A 21,266-nucleotide genomic window follows, 5' to 3' on the forward strand; every position below is an offset into this window, starting at 1 on the left:
TCGAACCCATCGCTATCGCCAGGCTCGGCTGATGTTGTTCTAAGGGCTCATGCACACGACCGTATTTTCAGTTCGAGTGGGATCCAACAAAACATCTGATCACACTTGAACCAATGTTAGTCTATGGGGTGACACAAGTCAGCCTTTTCCCTCGGATCGCACCGTTCCTAGAAAAAAAATCGCTGCATGCTCAAGTTTGATCTGATATTCGGATTGCACTCGGCCATGCAAGTCAGTGAGTCCTTGAAAACCATAGGAGTGCACTCGGATGACACGTGAGTGCAGTCCGATTTCCACGGACTGACAAAATGGAGAAATTTTTTCCTACAACTTCTTCCCATCCGAGAGTATCAGATCACACTCTGATCAAAGTTTGATTTGCATAATCGTCCTGATTCTTTCTCGCGAGAGAATACAGAATCGTCTGCACCTGCCCTAATGGTTATGGGGGCCATTAATTATAACCGCTCAGCACACAGTACCACACATAGTATGTTGCTTAATCTGAGGCCGGGGTCACACGACCATCAATTCTCTCATGTCAGAGAATCGGGGATGATTAAGCAAATATCACTCGGCTCAAACTCTGTCAGAGCCGAGTGTCAGTGCACCGTGCTCCGATCTCTCGCATGAGAGTGCAGTCTGATGCTTCACACGCACAGATAGACTTGTATGGGTGAGTGCGATCTGATTCTTGGATGCACTCGCAGCATGCTGTGATTTTTTTCCTCAGGCTGATTCGGCATGAGAAAAAGCAGAGATAGCAGATCTGCACTGCCCCATAGTATAACATTGGGCCGAGTGCAATCCGATTTTTAATTTAATAGCACTCGTCCGATTTGTACTCTTGTGCAAACAAGCCCTAAACTCATTTCTCCATCTTCTCCATTCTGTGAGTCCGTGGAAATCAGACTGCACTCAGATGTCATCTGAGTGCAGTCCAATGGTTTCCATACACCCATATACTTGAATGGGTGAGTGACATTCGATTTCAAAGTGAAATTGCAGCATGCTGCAATTTTTTTCACTGATAGATTCTGTCAGTGAAAGAAATCGTGTATCAGCACTGCCCCATTGAATAACATTGGTCTGAGTGCTATCCGATAAAAAAAAAATCAGATAGCACTCATCCGGTGTGAACAGCCCTTAGCCAAAAACACAATGGATTTTTCAGAAAGCTGATTCTTTGATCTATGGCAAAAATAAACACGCTATGCTAAATCCTGACAGAATACTGATTGTATGAACATAGCCCTAGATACTAATACACAATGGGTTTAGATACACTTGTTCTGTAAACAGTATCATATATAAAACACCCCATGTTAGTAGAATATCACATGATAAACTGGCTCTAGAAAATATTCACTATGTGGTTTATGTACACAAGGAAGCAGGAAATTTGCTGCAGCTAATTGGTTTTTACCCTTTAAACCCCATCTATGAGGAAACACAATAAGGAAACCACATGATATAGAAGATAAAAGCTTGGGGCAAGGAGTATGTCCTCAGCCATTTAGGTCAAGGTCTTGTACTTGTTTCTTTTTCTTCTTTATACTGCACGTCCCTGTTAGGCTATGTGCACATGTTGAGTATTTGCAGCAGATTTTTCTGTAGCAAAAATCAGTGTTGTCAGGAATAATGTTGCATAAAATATGATTCTTTTTTTCTCCATTCATGTGAATGGGTCAAAAATGCTGCAAAAAGTGACATGCTGCAGAGCTGAAAAAACACTTTAATGGTTCAAATCCGCAAGGAAGAAATAAGCAGCGTGCGCAGGACATTTCAGAAATCTCATTCACTTTCGTAATATGCTACACTTTCTCCACCACAAAACCGCAGCGTGTGAACAAGCCCTTAGGTAGATTTTTCAGGAATGCCTTAGTCACATTTGCAAAAGCAAAAAGGAGGACAGGCACCACAAAAAAAAAAGAAAAAGAAATCACAATATGTATACTGGTGTGCAGCATACAATGTGACAAAACAACATGTATGATCAAGAAGAAAAAGAACCACATTAAAAGTGGTTGTCCGGTGTAAAACGACAAGTCTGCAGTTGCTCTATGTCACTGCAGACTTGGGAATCCTCACATCCTGCGCACTGCGCCTGGGGAGGGTTCGCCGGTGTCAGCGCCGTGAACGGAGCTTATGTGACTGCAAGTATACGATATACATACTCCTGGCCACAATCCGACTAGATGGCGTAACCTCACTCAATGCCAGTGTATTGAGCAAGGCCGGAAACATGTATTTGAATATATAACGATACACAAACAGTACAGACCAAAAGTTTGGACACACCTTCTCATTTAAAGATTTTTCTGTATTTTCATGACTATGAAAATTGTACATTCACACTGAAGGCATCAAAACTATGAATTAACACATGTGGAATTATATACTTAACAAAAAAGTGTGAAACAACTGAAAATATGTCTTATATTCTAGGTTCTTCAAAGTAGCCACCTTTTGCTTTGATGACTGCTTTGCACACTCTTGGCATTCTCTTGATGAGCTTCAAGAGGTAGTCACCGGAAATGGTCTTCCAACAATCTTGAAGGAGTTCCCAGAGATGCTTAGCACTTGTTGGCCCTTTTGCCTTCATTCAGAATGAAAACCACAGATAGCACTGACGTGTGAAGGAGGCTTTAGATCTACCCCTGACAAAGCTACACTTGGTGGCAGCATAATGCGTTGGACTCCAGTGGATTTTCCCATAATTATTACACTATTGGGATATGTTTCTGGTGTTTTTTATGTATTTTTATTGCTCTATATGTCAATAAATGTATTTTTTTTTCATTTCTAAGACTTTGGGTATGCACAGGTTTCAAATAATATAGTTCTTTTTCTTCGTCTTCATATATTATTTAATTACATTTGATGACAGATGATTATTCCATTTACACATGCAGCCATAGGATATAATGGAGCTAGGGACAATTTATCTACCGTTATATGAAAAAGTTTGGGCACCCCTATTAATCTTAAGCTTAATGTTTTATAAAAAATTGGTGTTTTTGCAACAGCTATTTCAGTTTGATATATGTAATAACTGTTGGACACAGTAATGTTTCTGCCTTGAAATGAGGTTTATTGTACTAACAGAAAATGTGCAATCTGCATTCAAACAAAATTTGACAGGTGCATAAGTATGGGCACCCTTATCATTTTCTGGTTTTAAATACTCCTACCTACTTTTTACTGACTTACTAAAGCACTTTTTTTGGTTTTGTAACCTCATTGAGCTTTGAACTTCATAGCCAGGTGTATGCAATCATGAGAAAAGCTACTTAAAGTGGCCACTTGCAAGTTGTTCTCCTGTTTGAATCTCCTCTGAAGAGTGGCATCATGGCTCCTCAAAACAACTGTCAAATGATCTGAAAACAAAGATTATTCAACATAGCTGTTCAGGGGAAGGATACAAAAAACTGTCTCAGAGATTTAACCTGTCAGGTTTCCACTGTGAGGAACATAGTAAGGAAATGGAAGAACACAGGGACAGTTGTTGTTAAGGCCAGAAGTGGCAGGCCAAGAAAAACATCAGAAAGGCAGAGAAGAAGAATGGGGAGATCAGTCAAAGACAATCCTCAGACCACCTCCAGAGAGCTGCAGCATCAACTTGCTGCAGATGGTGTCACTGTGCATCGGTCAACTATACAACGCACTTTGCATAAGGAGAAGCTGTATGGGAGAGTGATGCGAAAGAAGCCGTTTCTGCAAGCAAGCCACAAACAGAGTCGGCTGAGGTATGCAAAAGCACATTTGGAGAAGCCAATTTCTTTTTGGAAGAAGGTCCTGTGGACTGATGAAACCAAGATTGAGTTCTTTGGTCATACAAAAAGGCGTTATGCATGGCGGCAAAAAAACACAGCATTCCAAGAAAAACACTTGCTACCCACAGTAAAATTTGGTGGAGGTTCCATCATGCTTTGGGGCTGTGTGGCCAATGCCGGCACCGGGAATCTTGTTAAAGTTGAGGGACGCATGGATTCCACTCAGTATCAGCAGATTCTTGACAATAATGTTCAAGAATCAGTGATAAAGTTGAAGTTACGCAGGGGATGGATCTTTCAGCAAGACAATGATCCAAAACACCGCTCCAAATCTACTCAGGCATTCATGCAGAGGAACAATTACAATGTTCTGGAATGGCCATCCCAGTCCCCAGACCTGAATATCATTGAACATCTGTGGGATCATTTGAAGAGGGCTGTCCATGCTCGGCGACCATCAAACTTAACTGAACTGGAATTGTTTTGTAAAGAGGAATGGTCAAAAATACCTTCATCCAGGATCCAGGAACTCATTAAAAGCTACAGGAAGCGACTAGAGGCTGTTATTTTTGCAAAAGGAGGATCTACTAAATATTAATGTCACTTTTCTGGTGAGGTGCCCGTACTTATGCACCTGTCAAATTTTGTTTGAATGCAGATTGCACATTTTCTGTTAGTACAATAAACCTCATTTCAAGGCAAAAACATTACTGTGTCCAACAGTTATTACATATATCAAACTGAAATAGCTGTTGCAAAAACACCAATTTTTATAAAACATTAAGCTTAAGATTAATAGGGGTGCCCAAAGTTTTTCATATAACTGTATTATATGGTTTGAGAAATGTGACTTCAGATCAATTACCCTTTTTTTTTCCCTTTAAAATCCTTATAGGGTTATAACCAAAATAGGAATTTATCAATTATTCATAGGGTAGGTTATAACTTACACATCACTGGGGGTCGGCTACAGGGATCCCGGTGATCCATTGTCTATGGAAGTGCTGTAAATAGCACAGTATTGGGTTTCCCTTTACTCGGCAGTCCCATAAACAATGAGACAGATCTCTGCAGAACCCGATTCTTGGGATCACTGGGGATCCCAGTGGTTTGGATTCATAGGATGTCGTATGTATAGCAGAGGGTTGGTCCAGTACCTTTTCATATGAGGTTGCAGCCATAAGTCTGGTACTCAGGGCGACATTAAAACCTTCAAATGTTTAAATGGTTTGTGCACTACTCAGACAATCCCTTTTCAAGCCCTATGTTCCCCCCTTATAAAATAATAACACTTATACTCTCCTCTAGTGTCGGTGCCATTCCAGCGGTGTCAACACTGACACTCCCGGGACTCACGTGTCATTGTAATGTCACGCAATCCCTGCAGCCAATCAGCAGCCACTTCACTCTCCCCTACTTTGGACAAAAAATTCTAGACCCCATATGGCATATGTTTTTAGTGGATATACTGGAATTCTTAAAATTCAAAAGATATCCCCTATCCATGGGATAGGGGATAACCTTCCGATTGCTGCGGGTCTGACCACCGTCACCCCCACAGATCCCAAAAATCAGGGAGCCGAAGAACCCTGGCTGAAAGGAGCGGAGGTCGGTCATGCGCACGACCACTCCAGTCATTGTTAATGGGAGTGCTGGAGATTGCCGAGCAGAGCGGCCCACTGGTCTTTGGCACTCCTACTAGAATAAATATATAGACAGTGCGCATGATCAACCCCTGCTTCCTTCAGAGCCCTGGTTCTCGGGATCGGTGGGGGCCACGGAGGTCATACTCCCACTGATCCAGAAGTTTTTCCCTATTCTGTGAATAGGAGATAAATAATTTTACTCAATTCTGAAACTTAACATAGGAAACTTTATTTGCTCCTGTAAATATTATTCACTGATTATGTATAAAAACCAATGCCATACAGATGACAGTACAGATAAAAAGTAAATAAATTTAAAAAAAACAACAACATTTTTTCTGGATGAATATCGGGTGATTATTTATACACTCGTGTTAACTTAGCTGATCAGTGAAGACCCAATTAGGGTCCCCAATGATCCTTATTTTTTTTGGGGGGGGCAGGTAAAGCCGGGAGGAGAACTTCTTGCAAAAAGAGGTCGTGCCATGTATCGAACACATGCGACACTTTAGGACTCAAAAGCATATCTGATGCTGTAAATACGGGAGTGACCCGATGTTGGCCCAAGAATTACGATTGTTGTACCAACACTAAAATTCAGTCGTCTGAATTATCCCTTATACGGTCTACAGTGGTTAATGGGATGTGATTGGAGGCCAGTTTAGGCCAGATGCAAATGATGGTGCTGCTCTCTACAGGAGTCAGAAATTCAAGAAGAGCTACCATAAGAAATCCAGACACACCATCGCCCTCAAGAAGAAAATTATTTATTTATGTGGTCAGTGTATTAGATCTGATCAATGAATGCCAACAAGAAGCCAAGCTAAATAATAGCAAAACCAGTATTCTTGAACGCCCAGTTTACTAAAGGGATGGCAGGAGGTAAGAAAAACAAGGCTGCCTTCTTGCAGACAGAGTCACTCATTTTAATGAATGGGGCTGAGCGGCAATAATAGACAAAACCTATGGTTGTGCTGTTTTTGGGGGAAAGCAGATTTTTCTTAATTAGTTAAAAGAATTTTATAAAGGCAAGTGCTGCACAATTAGATATTTCGTAGCCAGTGGACAGACACTTGGTTAATTTAACAAAGAACTAATGACCCCATTATTGTATTTGTGCCTTTTTTGTCCAGTTTTCTGTATTTTGCACCTGTTTTTAATTTCTGGTCTTATTCTCTCTTTTTAATTCGCCATATTTTTTTTTTAAAGTCTATTTTACATTTGTTTTTTTCTTCATGTTCGTTACTATTTGATGGTTTTTGATATCCGGATGTTTTCGGCTGATCCAGCGAGTCTTTTTAATAAGTTCCAAAAATTCTGCACTGTATTCTAGTTTCCCCCTTAAGTGCTTTTATGTAAATCTGAAAAATTTGCTAAAAATTGGCAGCAATTTAGCAAAACACACTAAAAAAAGACGTATAAAATTATTAGAAAGTAAATAATAAAGCACATTTTTTATTTTGTGCCCAATTCGTGAACCAGGGGTGCTATTTTTAAGACTTTGGTGAAAAAAAAAAAAATATAGATATATCAACGAAATACAAGAAAAACTATTGAAAAACCCAAAAATGATGAATTGGGCCCCAAATGTATTTGCAATACTGGTTTGCACAGATGACTGTCAGAGGGGTTGTCCAGTAATCACTTGCTAACTGGTGGGAGTCTGACCGCCTGGACCAGCACCGATTGACAGATACAGGATTTTATATCCCACGTAACAAAGGGGAGAGAAAGGGACGCCCCAACCACTGCTCCATTCATTCTCTATGGTGCTGCCAGAAGCTAAGCACTTGGAGAATACCATAGAGAATGAATGGGGCTGTGGTTGAGCATGTCCACTGCTGCTGGACTCTATAAAAGTTCCTATTCTGCAGATTAGAGCAGGTACCAATGGTTGGACCCCTACTGATCAATAAGTTATCACTTATACTGTGGATAGGTGATAACTTGTTTAACACTGGACAACCTCTTAGTTACAGTCCATAGAAGTCTATGCACTTCAGTAATGCTACCTAGAAAATATATAAAAATGAAGAAGTGCTCCTCCTAGTGGCAGTCACCAGTAACACAAATACTCCCTCTAGTGGCAGCTGCCAGTAAATGAATTCTTCTTTCAGTGGCAGTCACATGTACATGAAATCTTCCCCTAGAGGCAGCCACCAGTATACAGCAACTTCCTGTGTGGTCACGTACCGCCAAAACAAAGGCGCAATTATACAGAAACTGTCACCATACCGATTACATCACCCAAACTGAAGAGGCGTTCATATGAAGGAAGGACATAAATAGATCTCTATATAAATTATCTACACATCTTTCTGGAGAAGTATATACACACACATTCCAGTCTGCTGGATGGGCATTTACAGCTCTAGGCATCATCATCATCTTCATATCGGTCACTTGCTGCTGGTATAAATGTCTCTATGTGATGTCCTTCTGTCTGGGTGGGCGATGAATGTTTCTCACAACGCATTTTACCATCCATTCCACTCCTTCATTCACTCCACTCCTGCAAGAACAAAGAGGTGATCTCAGGATACTTATTAAAGCACAACTTTTTGGGGATCATAATCTCACCCAACATCACATCTTATACAATATTCACATCCAGCGCTGCATTTACAATCCTACTGGCTGTTGTAACAGAGCAAAGCAAAAAATGCTGCTCTGGATTTGACTGGAGCATAAAAATTATGCACTCAAAATTGGAAAACTGGTTAAAAGCAGAAATCAAAATATATACAGGTGCATCTCACTAAATTAGAATATCATAAAAAAAATAATTTATTTCAGTTCTTCAATATAAAAAGTGAAACTCATGTATTATATAGAGTCATTACAAACAGAGTGAACTATTTCCAGTGTATATTTCTGTTAATGTTGAGGATTATGGCTTACAGCCAATGAAAACACAAAAGTCATTATCTCAGTAAATTAGAATACTTTATAACAACAGCTTGAAAAATGTTTTTAAAATCCGAAATGTTGGCCTACTGAAATGTATGTTCAGTAAATGCCCTCAATACTTGGTCGGGGATCCTTTTGCATCAATTACTGCATCAATGCGGCGTGGCATGGAGGCGATCAGCCTGTGGCACTGCTGAGGTGTTATGGAAGCCCAGGTTGCTTTGATAGCAGCCTTCAGCTCGTCTGCATTGTTGGGTCTGGTGTCTCATCTTCCTCTTGACAATACCCCATAGATTCTCTATAATAGATTCTCTATGGGGTTAAGGTCAGGCGAGTTTGCTGACCAATCAAGCACAGCGATACTGTTGTTTGTAAACCAGGTATTGGTACTTTTGGCAGTGTGGACAGGGGCCAAGTCCTGCTGGAGAATGACATTTCCATCTCCAAAAAGCTTGTCGGCAGAGGGAAGCATGAAGTGCTCTAAAATTTCCTGGTAGACGGCTGCGCTGACTTTGGTCTTGATAAAACACAGTGGACCTACACCAGCAGATGACATGGCTCCCCAAACCATCACTGATTGTGGAAACTTCACACTAGACCTCAAGCAGCTTGGATTGTGGCCTCTCCACTCTTCCTCCAGACTCTGGGACCTTGTGGAGTGTGTCAATGACTGCCTTTTGGACATCTGTCAAGTCAGCAGTCTTCCCCATGATTGTGGAGCCTACTAAAACAGACTAAGGGACCTTTTTAAACGCTTAGGAAGCCTTTGCATGTGTTTTTGTTAATTATTTTAATTTACTGAGATAATGAATTTTGTGTTTTCATTGGCTGTAAGCCATAATCATCAACATTAACAGAAATAAACACATGTAATAGATCACTCTGTTTGTAATGATTCTATATGAGTTTCACTTTTTGTATTGAAGAACTGAAATGAATTAACTTTTTGATGATATTCTAATTTAGTGAGATGCATGTTTTACAAAAAAAACAGCTTTATACTTGACAAATGCTGTAAAATAATAAGACACGCAACCATCACTGTACCACTCTCCAAACCCTTACCCGGAGAGGGCAGAGCAGGCCTGGGTCAGGCAATCCCTCTTCCCAATCTTATTAATGCAGTCACTGAAGGCCGTCTTAATATCAGGAATGGAGAGACAACCCTAAATAGAAAGGAACAGTTTTATTTAATATCTGGTACCACCCTAATAGGAACCCCGATTGTCAGGGTATTTATTAAACTTTACACTAATTAACATCTAAGCTGCTCACACTAAAATGGCATCTTAGGTTAGGTTATAGCACCCACTAGTGGCAAGCATAAATAATTACACTTTAAAGGGCATCTGTCCAAAGGTTTTAGCTATGGAATATGAAAGTAGCATGATGTAGGGGCAGAGACCCTGATTCCAGGGATGTATCTATTATTATTATGTATCTCTTACTGGACTGCTTGGTGCAGTTTTGATAGAATTCCTGTTTTCTCTGCTGTACATGTAGCAGTGCTATGACTGCTGAGCTCTGTATGATCACGCACACACTACTGATTGGCAGTTTCCTGTGTACACTGTGAGGAAGCTGCCAATCAGCGGTGGGGGCAGGGTTATACAGATTATCTGGACTGTCTTGCATGAGACATCTAGTCCTGTAGGGATAATCTCCTGCTGATAAAACACAGATTGTATTGAAACTACATCACACAGCCTAGTAAGTGACACGTTCCTGGAATTAGGGTCTTTGCCCCTACATCATGCTGCTCTCAGAATAAATTGCAAAAACCTGCTGGCAGATTCCCTTTGAATGCTAGTGTCAGGAGGATAACATAACATTTTGACCTTACTCACCATGGAGTTTTGATTTAGTTTTAAATGCCATCGTGGTTACCCATAATATTGAGAGATCCAGAGTTACATTTACCAGCCCATGAGACCTATACATCAGTAGAACAGATGTCGCCCTCCCCCAGATTACCTCCACGTCTTGTTTATTTGCCAAGACCAGGATGGGCACACCTTCCAGAGCTTCACTGCTGATCATCTTCTCTACAAAGAAAAAAAACAAAAAACACAAAACTGATCATTCTTAAAAATCCATCAACACGTTATCACAGCAGATGGAACAGCCTTTATTTCCTATCCTAAAAAGCTCTACAGCACAGATATGGATAACATGATACATTCTGGACTATGTAGCATCAGCAGGTCGTGACATTTTCAATGAATTTACCAAAAGTACGTTTGGACTCCGACAGGCGCGTCTCATCGGTGGAATCAATGACATATATGACTCCATGGGACTCTGCGTAATACTGAAGACAGGAAAAAAATTAGAAAACCACTAAAACAGTGTACATTGGGATAGTCGCTCCACTTGTAATTTAGCACTTTGCAAGGTCTGTAGTTACTATTCTGGTCTAGAGTTTAGTGTTGTGCGTCTCACCTTATCCCATAGAGACTGAAGCTCCTCCTGTCCACCGAGGTCCCAGAACATCAGCCGGACTTTACCCACGTCAATGGTGCCAACTATGGACGAGAAGACGTGTGTGTACAAGATAACAACACTGCATGCCTACAACAACACGTCACCCCTATATATTTACTCCACTCACTGTTCAGGCCCACGGTCGTTGTGATCTTGTTGAGGTTCATCCCCTTGTAGTTGCGGCAGAATCTGATTTTTGTCTGTTCTAAGAACGTCTGGAAGAAAAGATGTCAAACTGTGAACATACATCTGCTGCAGTAATAATAATAATAATAATAATAATATATATATATATATATATATATATATATATATATATATATATATATATATATATATATATATATATATTTTATTTATTTATTTTTTAAACTTTTTATTTTTTTTTACATAATATACCAAGCAAGATTTACCTACTGTCCCAGATAAGTGCTGTCACTAGTGATATACCCAAAGACACAGCAGGTGCTACATCCCACAATACACCTGCCGACCCAGGCAGCTGCCCATACCAAAACACTACAAAACAATTGCCATTACCACCTCAGATACAAACTTTCACCCAGAATTGGACTGCCCACCCCCATTATAGCATCTGGTACAACCACTCTGAATACATCTACTAATCCAGCCCGACATATATGTGTAATATCTATCTATCTATATAGTTGACCTGGATACACCTCCCAATCCAGCCTAGTATTATCTACTGGATACACTAGTCAGATCTATTATATCCAATACCCAGCTGCCCCTCTCATATTAAGCACCTGCTGCCCCAGACTGGCACCGGCACTATGATGCCAAGTCTAGTATAGCACAAATCACACTACATAAAAGCAGCAGTCGTCCCATAACTCACCGTCTTGCCAGCATTGTCCAGCCCCAGGATCAGGATACAGTACTCGTCCTTCTGGAACATGTACTTATAAAGACCGGATAGGAGAGTATACATGATTGTGACCTGTAGGGGGCAGTACACCAGGATAATTACCTACTTTAAAAAAAAAAGAAGCTAAGTAATCGCAAATGCTCAAATGTTACCCTAAGTACTGTAAAAGCATCCAGACATGTGTACAGCCACGGCCTCATTCATAGGCACAGATATGGCCTCTACGACAAACTTTTTCATTGTGTACTGATCTGAAATGCACTCTCTATGTCCTTAGGTAGCACTCTGTCCTCCATGATTTATACTGCAGCTCAGCTCAATTAGTGCCCAGCTGTAATCAGTGACTGCAGCCTAGCTGCATTGTTTTTTGAAGCCTGAAATCGACTGTACTCAGAAGCTCAGACTGCTGCATGCCCCTTCCACCCACCCCATGCTGGACACTGCAGCTTTTTTGGCTGCAAAGAACCTCCTCCCAAATTCCCACTGGTCCCATATGGACCGAACCTAACACCTTCAGCACAGAGCAGCCCTCCCATTGGACCTCTGACCTGTACCAAGAAGACCATCTATTTTCGCAGACTTCCCAACTAAATATCACCAGCTGCCCCCTCCAAGAAGAGGGATTTTGGCTGCAGAAGCATAAAGCAGAGATATCCCCCCTCCCAGGAAAGCACAGTGCAATAATAGCCCCCCTCCAGCACCAGCCTTGCCCCTCAACTCTTACAACCCCCTAAACTCACCTCCTCCCCATCCACCCCGCTGCTCAGGCCTCAAATCAGTTAACAACAACTTCCGCCGTCGTCCCGCACGGCATCATGGGATACTAAACGCGTCTGTCAAAACGTGGCGGCCATCTTGTATGTGGCAAGCGAAACGCCAGAACCCCTTCTGCCATATTAAGATAAATTCGTTTCATTTGATCGCGACGAAAACTTTTACAGGACAAAATCCCAAACTCGTTAGTGACTACAGAGAAAATAGCTACCTTTGGGGAAACGGCGACTGGTCTACCCCAAAATGGCGGCGGCGATGTCGGGGCAGAGCTCTAGAGCTGATGACGCCATCCAGCCGGTGTCATGGCGTCTTTATAGGAGGCTGGTAAGGTTTGCAATGGCTTAGGAGGACTGTATATATGTATTCATTGTGTAGAATATGCCGTTTCTGTCGTCAGGGCTTGGAGTAGAACTATAAGTCCCAGCATGTGCAGACAAGTGTAGTTACCTTGAGTCAATGTGTTGTAGAAGTTGCTTTGGAGGATTAACTATTGAATGTCCTTGGCCCTTCTGGTTTGAGGACCCTTAGGTCCGCAAATAAGATGGTACCATAAGGCAGGGGTCGACAAAGTTGTTCAGAATCTAGGAGCCAGCCAAAAAATTTAGGAGCCAGAATTTTTTTTGTTGACAAACTGTACATATAGACCCCCTCACACACGGCGTCTCCCCGGGGAGCACGGCCTTTGTATGTACTTACACAGGTAGCGGGAGATGAGAACGGGCCCCCGGCCACAGCGATCCTTCCCCCCAGGGCCGGCTCCAGGTTTTTCTGGGCCCCGGGCGAAAGAGTCTCAGTGGGCCCTTTTAATACATACACGATTCATGATGCACAGATACGGCGGAGAAATAAATATATATATATATATATATATATATATATATATATATATATATATATATATATATTTATTACACATGGCCCAGCCTGCCCCCTCATCCTTCACATACGCAGACATATGCGTGCGCGCACACACGGTACGCAGACATATGCGCGCGCACACACGGTACGCAGACATATGCGCGCGCGCACACACGGTACGCAGACATATGCGCGCGCACACACGGTACGCAGACATATGTACACATACAGACATACACATAGATAAAACAGACAAATATATATACACAGTCATATACACTGACATTCACATACATGCACTCACACAGACCCATTACTAATATTTTTAATATGGGGATTGGGGAAGCCTCACTCACCTGTCCCCGGTCCAGTGCCCTGTCCAGCAGCTCCTCGGGTATGGGGCAGTGCAGGGCCCCCGGCGTGTCACAGACTTCATGGCCCTGGAACATCAGAGGGGCCCACTTGCGGTCGGGTCCGGGCCCCTCCCGCCCATCTGTGCAGGACCTCCGCTCCGACGGTGTTTGATTGCCGGCACTCCCCCAGACATGGCCGCGCGCTGTGCGGCTGTGTCTGCTAGTAATGACGCGGCAGGAGCGACACACAAGCACAATTAAAGGTGCAGTGCCGTCGACCCTGCCGTGTCATTACTAGCAGACACAGCCGGACAGCGCGCGGCCATGTCTGGGGGAAGTGCCGGCAATCAAGCAGCGCCTGCGTCCCTGAACAGGTGCCGAGGAAGCGGCCAGGGCCCCGACAGTGAGTGGGCGGGTGGGTGTGTGGGCCCAGCCCCGACAGTGAGTGGGCGGGTGGGTGTGTGGGCCCGGCCCCGACAGTGTGTGGGCCCGGCCCCGACAGTGTGTGGGCCCGGCCCCGACAGTGTGTGGGCCCGGCCCCGACAGTGAGTGGGCGGGTGGGTGTGTGGGCCCGGGCCCCGACAGTGAGTGGGCGGCTGGGCCCCTCTGATTTTCCAGGGCCCCGGCACTTGCCCGGGTACGCCGGGTGCTGACGCCGGCCCTGCTTCCCCCGTAACCCAACTCTCCCTGTCCAGTCCCGGAGCATAAGGGGGGCGGAGCAAAGTGGAGAAGGCGGCCTAAGCGATACTGTCCCTGCTTCCTCCGATTGGATGACTCCGTGCAGGAGGTGGGATTGGATTGAGAGTATTTTTTTTTCTTCTCAACTCCTCAAGCACCAGGCAACATTTTCTAGGCGCCACTGGCGACCAGGCGCCTGGGTTTGTCGAGCCCTGCCATAAGGTTTCTTATAGGAATTTACCGCAGGGTGCCATATTCATGATTGTGGAACTCAGGACCATAATGCACTGCTGCATAGTCGTCCTGAGGGGGCGCAGGGCGTCTTCTTTAACGTATGGTGGGCACTGGACGCGGCATTTGGTGCCTACTCGTAATATGGGATCTTCCTGGCTAATTTTGATGTTTTCATTTGCAGAATGCAGCTCTGTGATTCATCCGTTCCAGGAAAACATGGATGAAGAGAGTCTGGTGTCTGCTGTGCAGACCTACAGGGCCCAGCTGGAGCAAGTGACGCTCTCCCTCCATGAAGACGTGGACCCAGCGCATAAGGCGGACCTCCTCCAGCTACAGGGCGACTTACAGCAGCTCATAGAGCTAACCGAGTCCAGCCTGCTGTCTGTCCAGAAGGCCAACCTGCTATCAGCCCTCGGCGAACCACCACCCTCATCGTCTCAGGATGATGAGTATGAGGCCTTCAAAGAGGCGATCGGAGAGCTAAGTAACGAAGGGGAACCTCTGGAGACCACAGATCCTAATTCTGAGGAGGAGGAGGAGGAAGATGAAGAAGTCAGTGGAATGAAAGTAAAAGCCCCGTATTACAGCACATGGGGGACCCTAGAATATCACAATGCCATGGTCGTGGGTTCAGAACACATGGAAAATGGAGGTGCTGGTGTACGTGTCCTGTATCTTTACCCCACACACAAGGCTATGAAACCTTGTCCCTACTTTCTGGATGGAAAATGCCGCTTCAATGAGAACTGCAGGTGAATGTGCAGCAAAGAGTATTTAAGGAGAAGAGAGACCTGTTCTCTTGTAAGTTATTAAAGTTACTATTGGAGCCAGGTCCAACTGTGATGGAGCAGAATTCTTATGTTAGGAGGCCACAGACTGAGGGTATATATATATATATATATATATATATATATATATATATGGATATGGTAAAGTTTATTATTTTCAATTGTCGATGTTTTAGTTTTGCTGGCTTTGGCAAGCAAAGGCTGGAGGATGTTGGGGTGCAGAGGAAATTCACTGTCGCCCTTTTCCTATTGTGCTCAGGTTTTCCCATGGACAGGTTGTGCCAGTCAGCGAGCTCCAAGTCTTTGAAGAACCAGATCTCAGTAATCTTCGGATTGATACTCCCTGCCTTGCCAAACATGAGGATGGCATCTGGTACCCAGCGCGAATTACAGGTAAAGGCTGATGTTGCCCCTATATGTGTCCTGTGGGTGGTCACACACTGACTGTTCACCCTGGTTCCTTTTTACAGATATAGATGACAACTTTTACACGGTCAAATTTGACTCCCTGCTGCTGAAAGATGCGGTTCTGGAGGCTGACGCCATTATTCCACCTCTGCGGGAGAGCGACAGCTCATCCTCCGATGAGGACGACCTGGATGGAGTGGAGGATTTCGGGTATGCTAAAGGTAAATGTAAACTTATCTCTTGCTGTAAATGGCTTCTCCAGTGTATTGTAAAGCGTAGCCATTGTATAAAAAGTTCTGCAACTTTCTAATATACTTTGGCCTTGATCCATCATGTTTGAGCCTTTTTTTTTCTGGAATAAAAATGGTTCTAATAGTAGCTTTTGTTTTTGCCTCATTGTAAGTTAACTTTTTTTCTTGATTGTCTTTTTTTTTTTTTGGGGGGGCCAACAATGTTTTCAACCAGATATTTTAGCCTAACTCATCGATAGCAAATTTTCAATCTCTCTCCAAATTTTGCGCATTTGTACTTTAGTAACATAGTACAATACCTGGCTAATTTTATTTTTTTGTGCCATTGAAGATTAACGTGCGACTTTCTTAAAGAATTTGACTTCATGCTGTAAATTGATGCAAGAAAAAAGAGCATCTTTGATTTTGCGCAAAATTTATCAGCCTGCATGCCCTAATTTGAGGAATTTTCCACTTAGAAACTGCAAGTACCACAACAAGACAAAAAGGAAAAATCACGCAAATGGTGAATTGTGGCCTTATTGTTCGCTGTCAGTGAATGGTACCATTCACAATTCTATCTTGTCTCTGCCCAATACTTCCTGCAGCTGATGGTTTGTTACAATTTTATCCAGACGAGAAAATTTTCTATTATCTAAACAACCTTGATTACAGACTAATGCGTTTTATCAGAGCTGATACATTGGAGCAAACAATTGCTGGCAATGAGTGCAGCTCACAGAGTACTGTCTAGCCTGGATAGTTGTAGGTTTTCAGCATTTGAATGTGAGCAAAATTGTTTCTATTCATGGTTCGAATCCGAGATCTTAAAAATAGGGAGGAAAGGAAGCACATTATAATTTTTATCATATGATGATTTAGCGTTGGTTGCATAAATCTATGATACTGCTCTCTTGTATTTCTGTGCTTCTACAGATGTTTCATGGACATCTTTCTCTGTTTTGCAGTCCTCATGGACAATGGAGAAGTTGGGGTTACATCCTGCAGCTCTGAATTTGCTGGATGGGAGGCTCATACCCGTGGGATCGGGTCCAAGCTCATGGCTCGTATGGGATACGAGATAGGAAAAGGTGAGCGATTATTTGGTGACTCTGATAACATTCCAGATTATCTGCAAGGCTGATTAAGAGATCAAAGTAGTGATCTTATCGCCTGCCTCCGGAGGCTTACCGCTTACCGCTCACGTGCCTTCGGGGGCGTACCGCTCGCCTGCTTCCAGATTGCCTTGGGCGGTGCGCTTCTGAAATTTGGCACTTGAGAAAAGCAACATGGAAGAGAACAGGGAAAGTAAGTCGGGTTGGATTCAACTAACTTCAGAACTTGCAAGCGGCACGTGTTCCTTCCAAGGTATCTGGCCACTCTGAGACTGTAGGTGGCCGATAATCTTGGCAACAAGTTATTAACTTTAAAATGAAAAATCCCTTTTTAATAAAGGTAAATTGTAAAGTTCCTTGTGTTTACAAGCACTTTGCATTTTTTACCATTTAGGAACTCCAAACAACTACTTTTTAAAGAATATCTGTGTTTTTTAAGGCCCCCACTTGGGGTATACCTAAATTACCATATACAGTAATATTTTGCTAATACAGCATCCTAAAGACTGTTGGATTAGTCCAAATGATCAGACCCCTAAATACATAGCATAGACAGGTAAAGTTATTTTACTGCCTTCCTGGTGGCTCTTAATAGATGGTATTAATTCTCTGCTTGCATCCCCCTGTGCTCCAGTCTTACATGCTCATGTCAGTGTGCACACACTAGCTCTGTAGTGTCAGGACATCACTGCAACAATAGCATGTGTATGAGGACCCTCGCCATTATCTTCAAGGGCCACCTAGTCTTGAGCTATCTGGTAAATTACTATTAATCCAGCATGATACAATTTTTTTTTTTTTTTTTTTTTTTAACCTGGTTTCATTTTAATTAAAAAAAAAATGTTAACAATACAATTTGAATAAATAAATGAACACCCTCAACTCACTGTCTAAACACAATTGTAGGAAACTTTGTAGCCAAAGAAACCACATAAGATGGAGAACTGGTCGTCCAATGGATAGACGTCCATACAGGGTTGGACAAACCTTGTTAATGGATGAAAAAATAATTCCTCGACTGGGGAATTTGTACTCGTGTCACTTACTGGGCTGCTTGCTGAGGTTTTGATAACATCAGTTTTCTCAGCAGGAGATTATCACTAGAGGACTAGTAAACCTGCTGCTATGTAGTCCTCCATATTCATGAGCTCTGTATAACCCCCGCCCCCACCACTGAATGGCAGCTTTCTGCCTATGCACAGTGACAGCTGCCAATGAGTAGTGTGTGTGTAAGAAGGAAGACTTGCCTAGGGACAGGTGCGGAGCTCTGGTGCCGGAACTGCCAGGGTCCTGTCCAGTGTTGCCAGGGGACCCGATTAAGAGTGCACGGGGGACTTCCTGGACAGTGCTGGGGGACAGAGGAGCGGGACGGAAGAGAGGAAGTCAGGTGTCTGGGTTCGCACGAAAGAGACAGTTGGTTGTGGAGAGCAGACCGGCAGTTGGGGAGAAACAGTCTGACCTGCCGACAACGAGAGAGAGACGTGCTGCCCTGTCCTCGGTGAAATAGAGACGTGCTGACCTGTCTGCGGTGACGGACGAACGGGTGACACAGCTTGCCGCAAAACAAGGGGCGTGCGGTCTGTACCGGGCCTACAGAAAGTGATCGTTCAGTTACCTGCATCACCACAGTTTTCCAGACATCTGACGGTGACCTACGGGTGAGGACGCACCCGGGATTAGTGATCCTAACGCAGTTTGTTGCACGCCGGAGGAGCTTGCTACGGCTCTTAAAGGACTCGTGACCGCTGTCGTGTGGTCAAAAGGACTGGGGGCCCAGTGGGTGAGACCCGAGACCGCCCACTGCCGCCAGAAGACGGACACCCTCCGGAGTGAGTGTCTGAAGATGGACGTAGTTATCGCTAAAGGACAGATAAGTGCAAGCCTCCAGTAATCTACCTTCTCTTATTCAGCCTGAACTTTTGGGACTGCGCCGTATTGTTCATCCTTTCCGTGTTAAAGTTAAACCACAATCGTTTATTGGCCGATTTTACTGTTTTATTGTTGTGTTACTTAAATTTACACTCCCTGCGTGGAGATACCAAACTTGAATTAAACCTTTGCCATACTCTCTGCGTGCTGTGTGCGGCATCTGAGCCTTTTAACATGTGCAGGGTTATACAGCGCTCCGCATTCAGAGAACTGGTAGACCTGCAGCAGATAATACAGGGATTTTTCTTAAAACTGCAGTAATCAGCCCATTAAGAGATACATCCGGGTCTTCTTCCCTACATCATGTTGCTCACAGATAAGATAGCAAAATCCTGGTGACAGATTCCCTTTAAGTCCTAATCATGAGAGTATACCCTGGAATATGTATAGCTCTGCCCCAGTCACCAAATATTTTATCTGCGTTGTTCAGGTCTTGGAAAGAATTCGGAGGGGCGAGTGGAGCCCGTTCAGGCCGTGGTCTTACCTAAAGGAAAATCTCTGGATCAATGCTTAGAATTTCAACAGCGGAAGCAGAAAGGAGGGCGTCCTGTCCCCAAAGCCAAGAAAAAGCGACAGGCCAAGCCGCCAAGAGTTGGGCAGAGCGGCAATGCTCACCGCAATATCTTTGACTTTTTAAATGAGAAACTGGAACACAATTCGTCTCTTAAGCAGACGGCAGAGACTGGCATGGAGAGGAAAGGCAAGGAATTGTACAATGCCAGTAAGGACAGCAAGCGGGCTCTGAACATTGCACTAGCACAGACGACCGAGAAGATCCTGCAGAAGCAGAGGGAGATTGGGAGGATGGCTGAGGCTTTGGCACGTAATGTGGGAAGGTAAGCCAGAATTACTTGGGCACATTGGTGTATATAGTATACATGAGGGCACAGCTGCAGGAACAGCCCAGCAGCCTTGCCTTATATGATCCTTAGCTGATAAGATTTGTGCAAAATTACAAAAATTTTCATCTGTTGGGTTTTCACACCAGTTTTGCCCAGCTGCGCCTAAATGGGAGCAGTTGGGGGAAAACGGGGTCACTACGGCACAATTCGACTAAGTTATGACAAGCTGTGGTGTGCCTTACGCCAAAAAGCTTACTCCAGTAACTGACTGGAGTAAGATCTGTGGCAAGGTGCATGCCACTTGTCATAGACTCTGGATTCTTGAAGAGGCGTGCGCCCCTTAGTGAATCGGGAGCGTCTGACTCTACACGTGCTCCCAGATCAAGGCCGGCCTCAACATCACCATTCTTGATAAGTCGGTGCCAATGAATATTAGAAAGGTATAGGACCTGGTTCATTATTTGCACCTTATTTTTTGTCTAGTATTTGATTTTCACCTAATTCTTCTTTTAAGTTGTGCCTTTTTTTAACGTCTCCTTTTATTTACTCACTTGTTTGTTGTTTTTTTAATATTCACCATTATTCACTGAGTTTGGGGTTTCCAGATATTTTCGGGTGATTCATTAATTGAGACTTTTTGAAAGATTCACGAAATTTGGCTCAAAAATATACTCCAGACCCCCCCCAGAGTGATTTTTTTTATTTTTTATTTGTACTTCAGTTATTTTGTGAACCGTGCATGTTTTTGCACTGAAAGTTCACAAAACAAGTCAAAGCTAAAAGTTTTGACTTGACGCAAAATTCATCCATTTTGAAGAATTTTGCGCATGAAAAAAAAAAGAAAAATGACTTTAAAAGAACGCAAATGATAAATTGTAGCCATAGAATTTTTCATATGTCCTATTTGAGTCCATAAAATTGCTGCCTCCATCTAAAAAAAAAAAACAGCCGCAGCCGTCTGGTGAGACGCCAAGGCTCTGTGCACATGTATAAACCAGGCCTGGCTTTTATTTCACCTTTTCTTGCTTTTGATCCTCGCGCAGAGACAGCGTTGTGAGCGTACAGCTGGAATCTCGTCTCTCGAGCGCTCGCTCTGAGCTCACAGACCTACAGCAGCAGGAGAGGAGTCTGCAGAGAGAGCAGAAGAAGGCGGACACACACAAGAAGATGACGCAGTTCTGAGCCGGCGCGCCATGTACATACCTCTGTATAGATCAGCGAGATTGTATGACCTATGTATCATCATGTATATTCTCCCAATTTGTTTTTGTGACTTAAAAAAAAAAAATAAATAAAAATAAATATATATATTTTTTTTATTTTACACAATGTTCCATGAAATTTTTATT

At 43.3% G+C, this 21,266-nt stretch overlaps 2 protein-coding genes across 4 annotated transcripts; one reads left to right on the forward strand and one right to left on the reverse strand.

The window, feature by feature from the left end:
- Positions 1–6,173: 6,173 nt before the first annotated feature.
- Positions 6,174–12,590, reverse strand: ARFRP1 (ARF related protein 1). Of its 3 annotated transcripts, none has more exons than XM_073682872.1 (8): positions 12,449–12,590; positions 11,679–11,813; positions 10,944–11,031; positions 10,775–10,857; positions 10,562–10,643; positions 10,307–10,377; positions 9,398–9,498; positions 6,174–7,934 (listed from the first exon to the last, which is right to left on the reverse strand). In XM_073682872.1, the coding sequence occupies exons 2-8, from the start codon at positions 11,769–11,771 to the stop codon at positions 7,847–7,849; spliced, it is 606 nt and encodes a 201-aa protein (XP_073538973.1). In that variant the 5' UTR covers positions 11,772–11,813; positions 12,449–12,590; the 3' UTR covers positions 6,174–7,846. The 3 variants fall into 3 exon arrangements, with proteins under 3 accessions (XP_073538973.1, XP_073538974.1, XP_073538975.1); XM_073682873.1 differs by having other exon boundaries at positions 11,679–11,780; positions 12,449–12,584; XM_073682874.1 differs by having other exon boundaries at positions 11,679–11,810; positions 12,449–12,538.
- On the forward strand, positions 12,561–21,246 carry ZGPAT (zinc finger CCCH-type and G-patch domain containing). The gene is made up of 7 exons (XM_073682870.1): positions 12,561–12,806; positions 14,787–15,357; positions 15,653–15,786; positions 15,864–16,022; positions 17,000–17,122; positions 19,506–19,911; positions 20,961–21,246. The coding sequence occupies exons 2-7, from the start codon at positions 14,822–14,824 to the stop codon at positions 21,097–21,099; spliced, it is 1,497 nt and encodes a 498-aa protein (XP_073538971.1). The 5' UTR covers positions 12,561–12,806; positions 14,787–14,821; the 3' UTR covers positions 21,100–21,246.
- The last annotated feature ends 20 nt before the right edge of the window (positions 21,247–21,266 follow it).

This window comes from Phyllobates terribilis, unplaced genomic scaffold, assembly GCF_046119375.1.
Source record: "Phyllobates terribilis strain yellow unplaced genomic scaffold, ASM4611937v1 Scaffold_5__5_contigs__length_657084704, whole genome shotgun sequence".
In the NCBI taxonomy this organism is placed as follows: domain Eukaryota; kingdom Metazoa; phylum Chordata; class Amphibia; order Anura; family Dendrobatidae; genus Phyllobates; species Phyllobates terribilis.

What these genes read in the sequence shown, in the direction of transcription:
- ARFRP1 (XM_073682872.1), bottom strand. Translation starts at nt 11,771, where the DNA reads ATGTATACTCTCCTATCCGGTCTTTATAAGTACATGTTCCAGAAGGAC. An exon ending in TGGACAATGCTGGCAAGACG is followed by an intron (nt 11,032 to 11,678) that starts GTGAGTTATGGG and finishes CTTTTCTTCCAG; the next exon opens with ACGTTCTTAGAACAGACAAA. An exon ending in TTCAGTCTCTATGGGATAAG is followed by an intron (nt 10,644 to 10,774) that starts GTGAGACGCACA and finishes TCCTGTCTTCAG; the next exon opens with TATTACGCAGAGTCCCATGG.
- ZGPAT (XM_073682870.1), top strand. Translation starts at nt 14,822, where the DNA reads ATGGATGAAGAGAGTCTGGTGTCTGCTGTGCAGACCTACAGGGCCCAG. An exon ending in CGCTTCAATGAGAACTGCAG is followed by an intron (nt 15,358 to 15,652) that starts GTGAATGTGCAG and finishes TATTGTGCTCAG; the next exon opens with GTTTTCCCATGGACAGGTTG. An exon ending in GGGATACGAGATAGGAAAAG is followed by an intron (nt 17,123 to 19,505) that starts GTGAGCGATTAT and finishes TGCGTTGTTCAG; the next exon opens with GTCTTGGAAAGAATTCGGAG.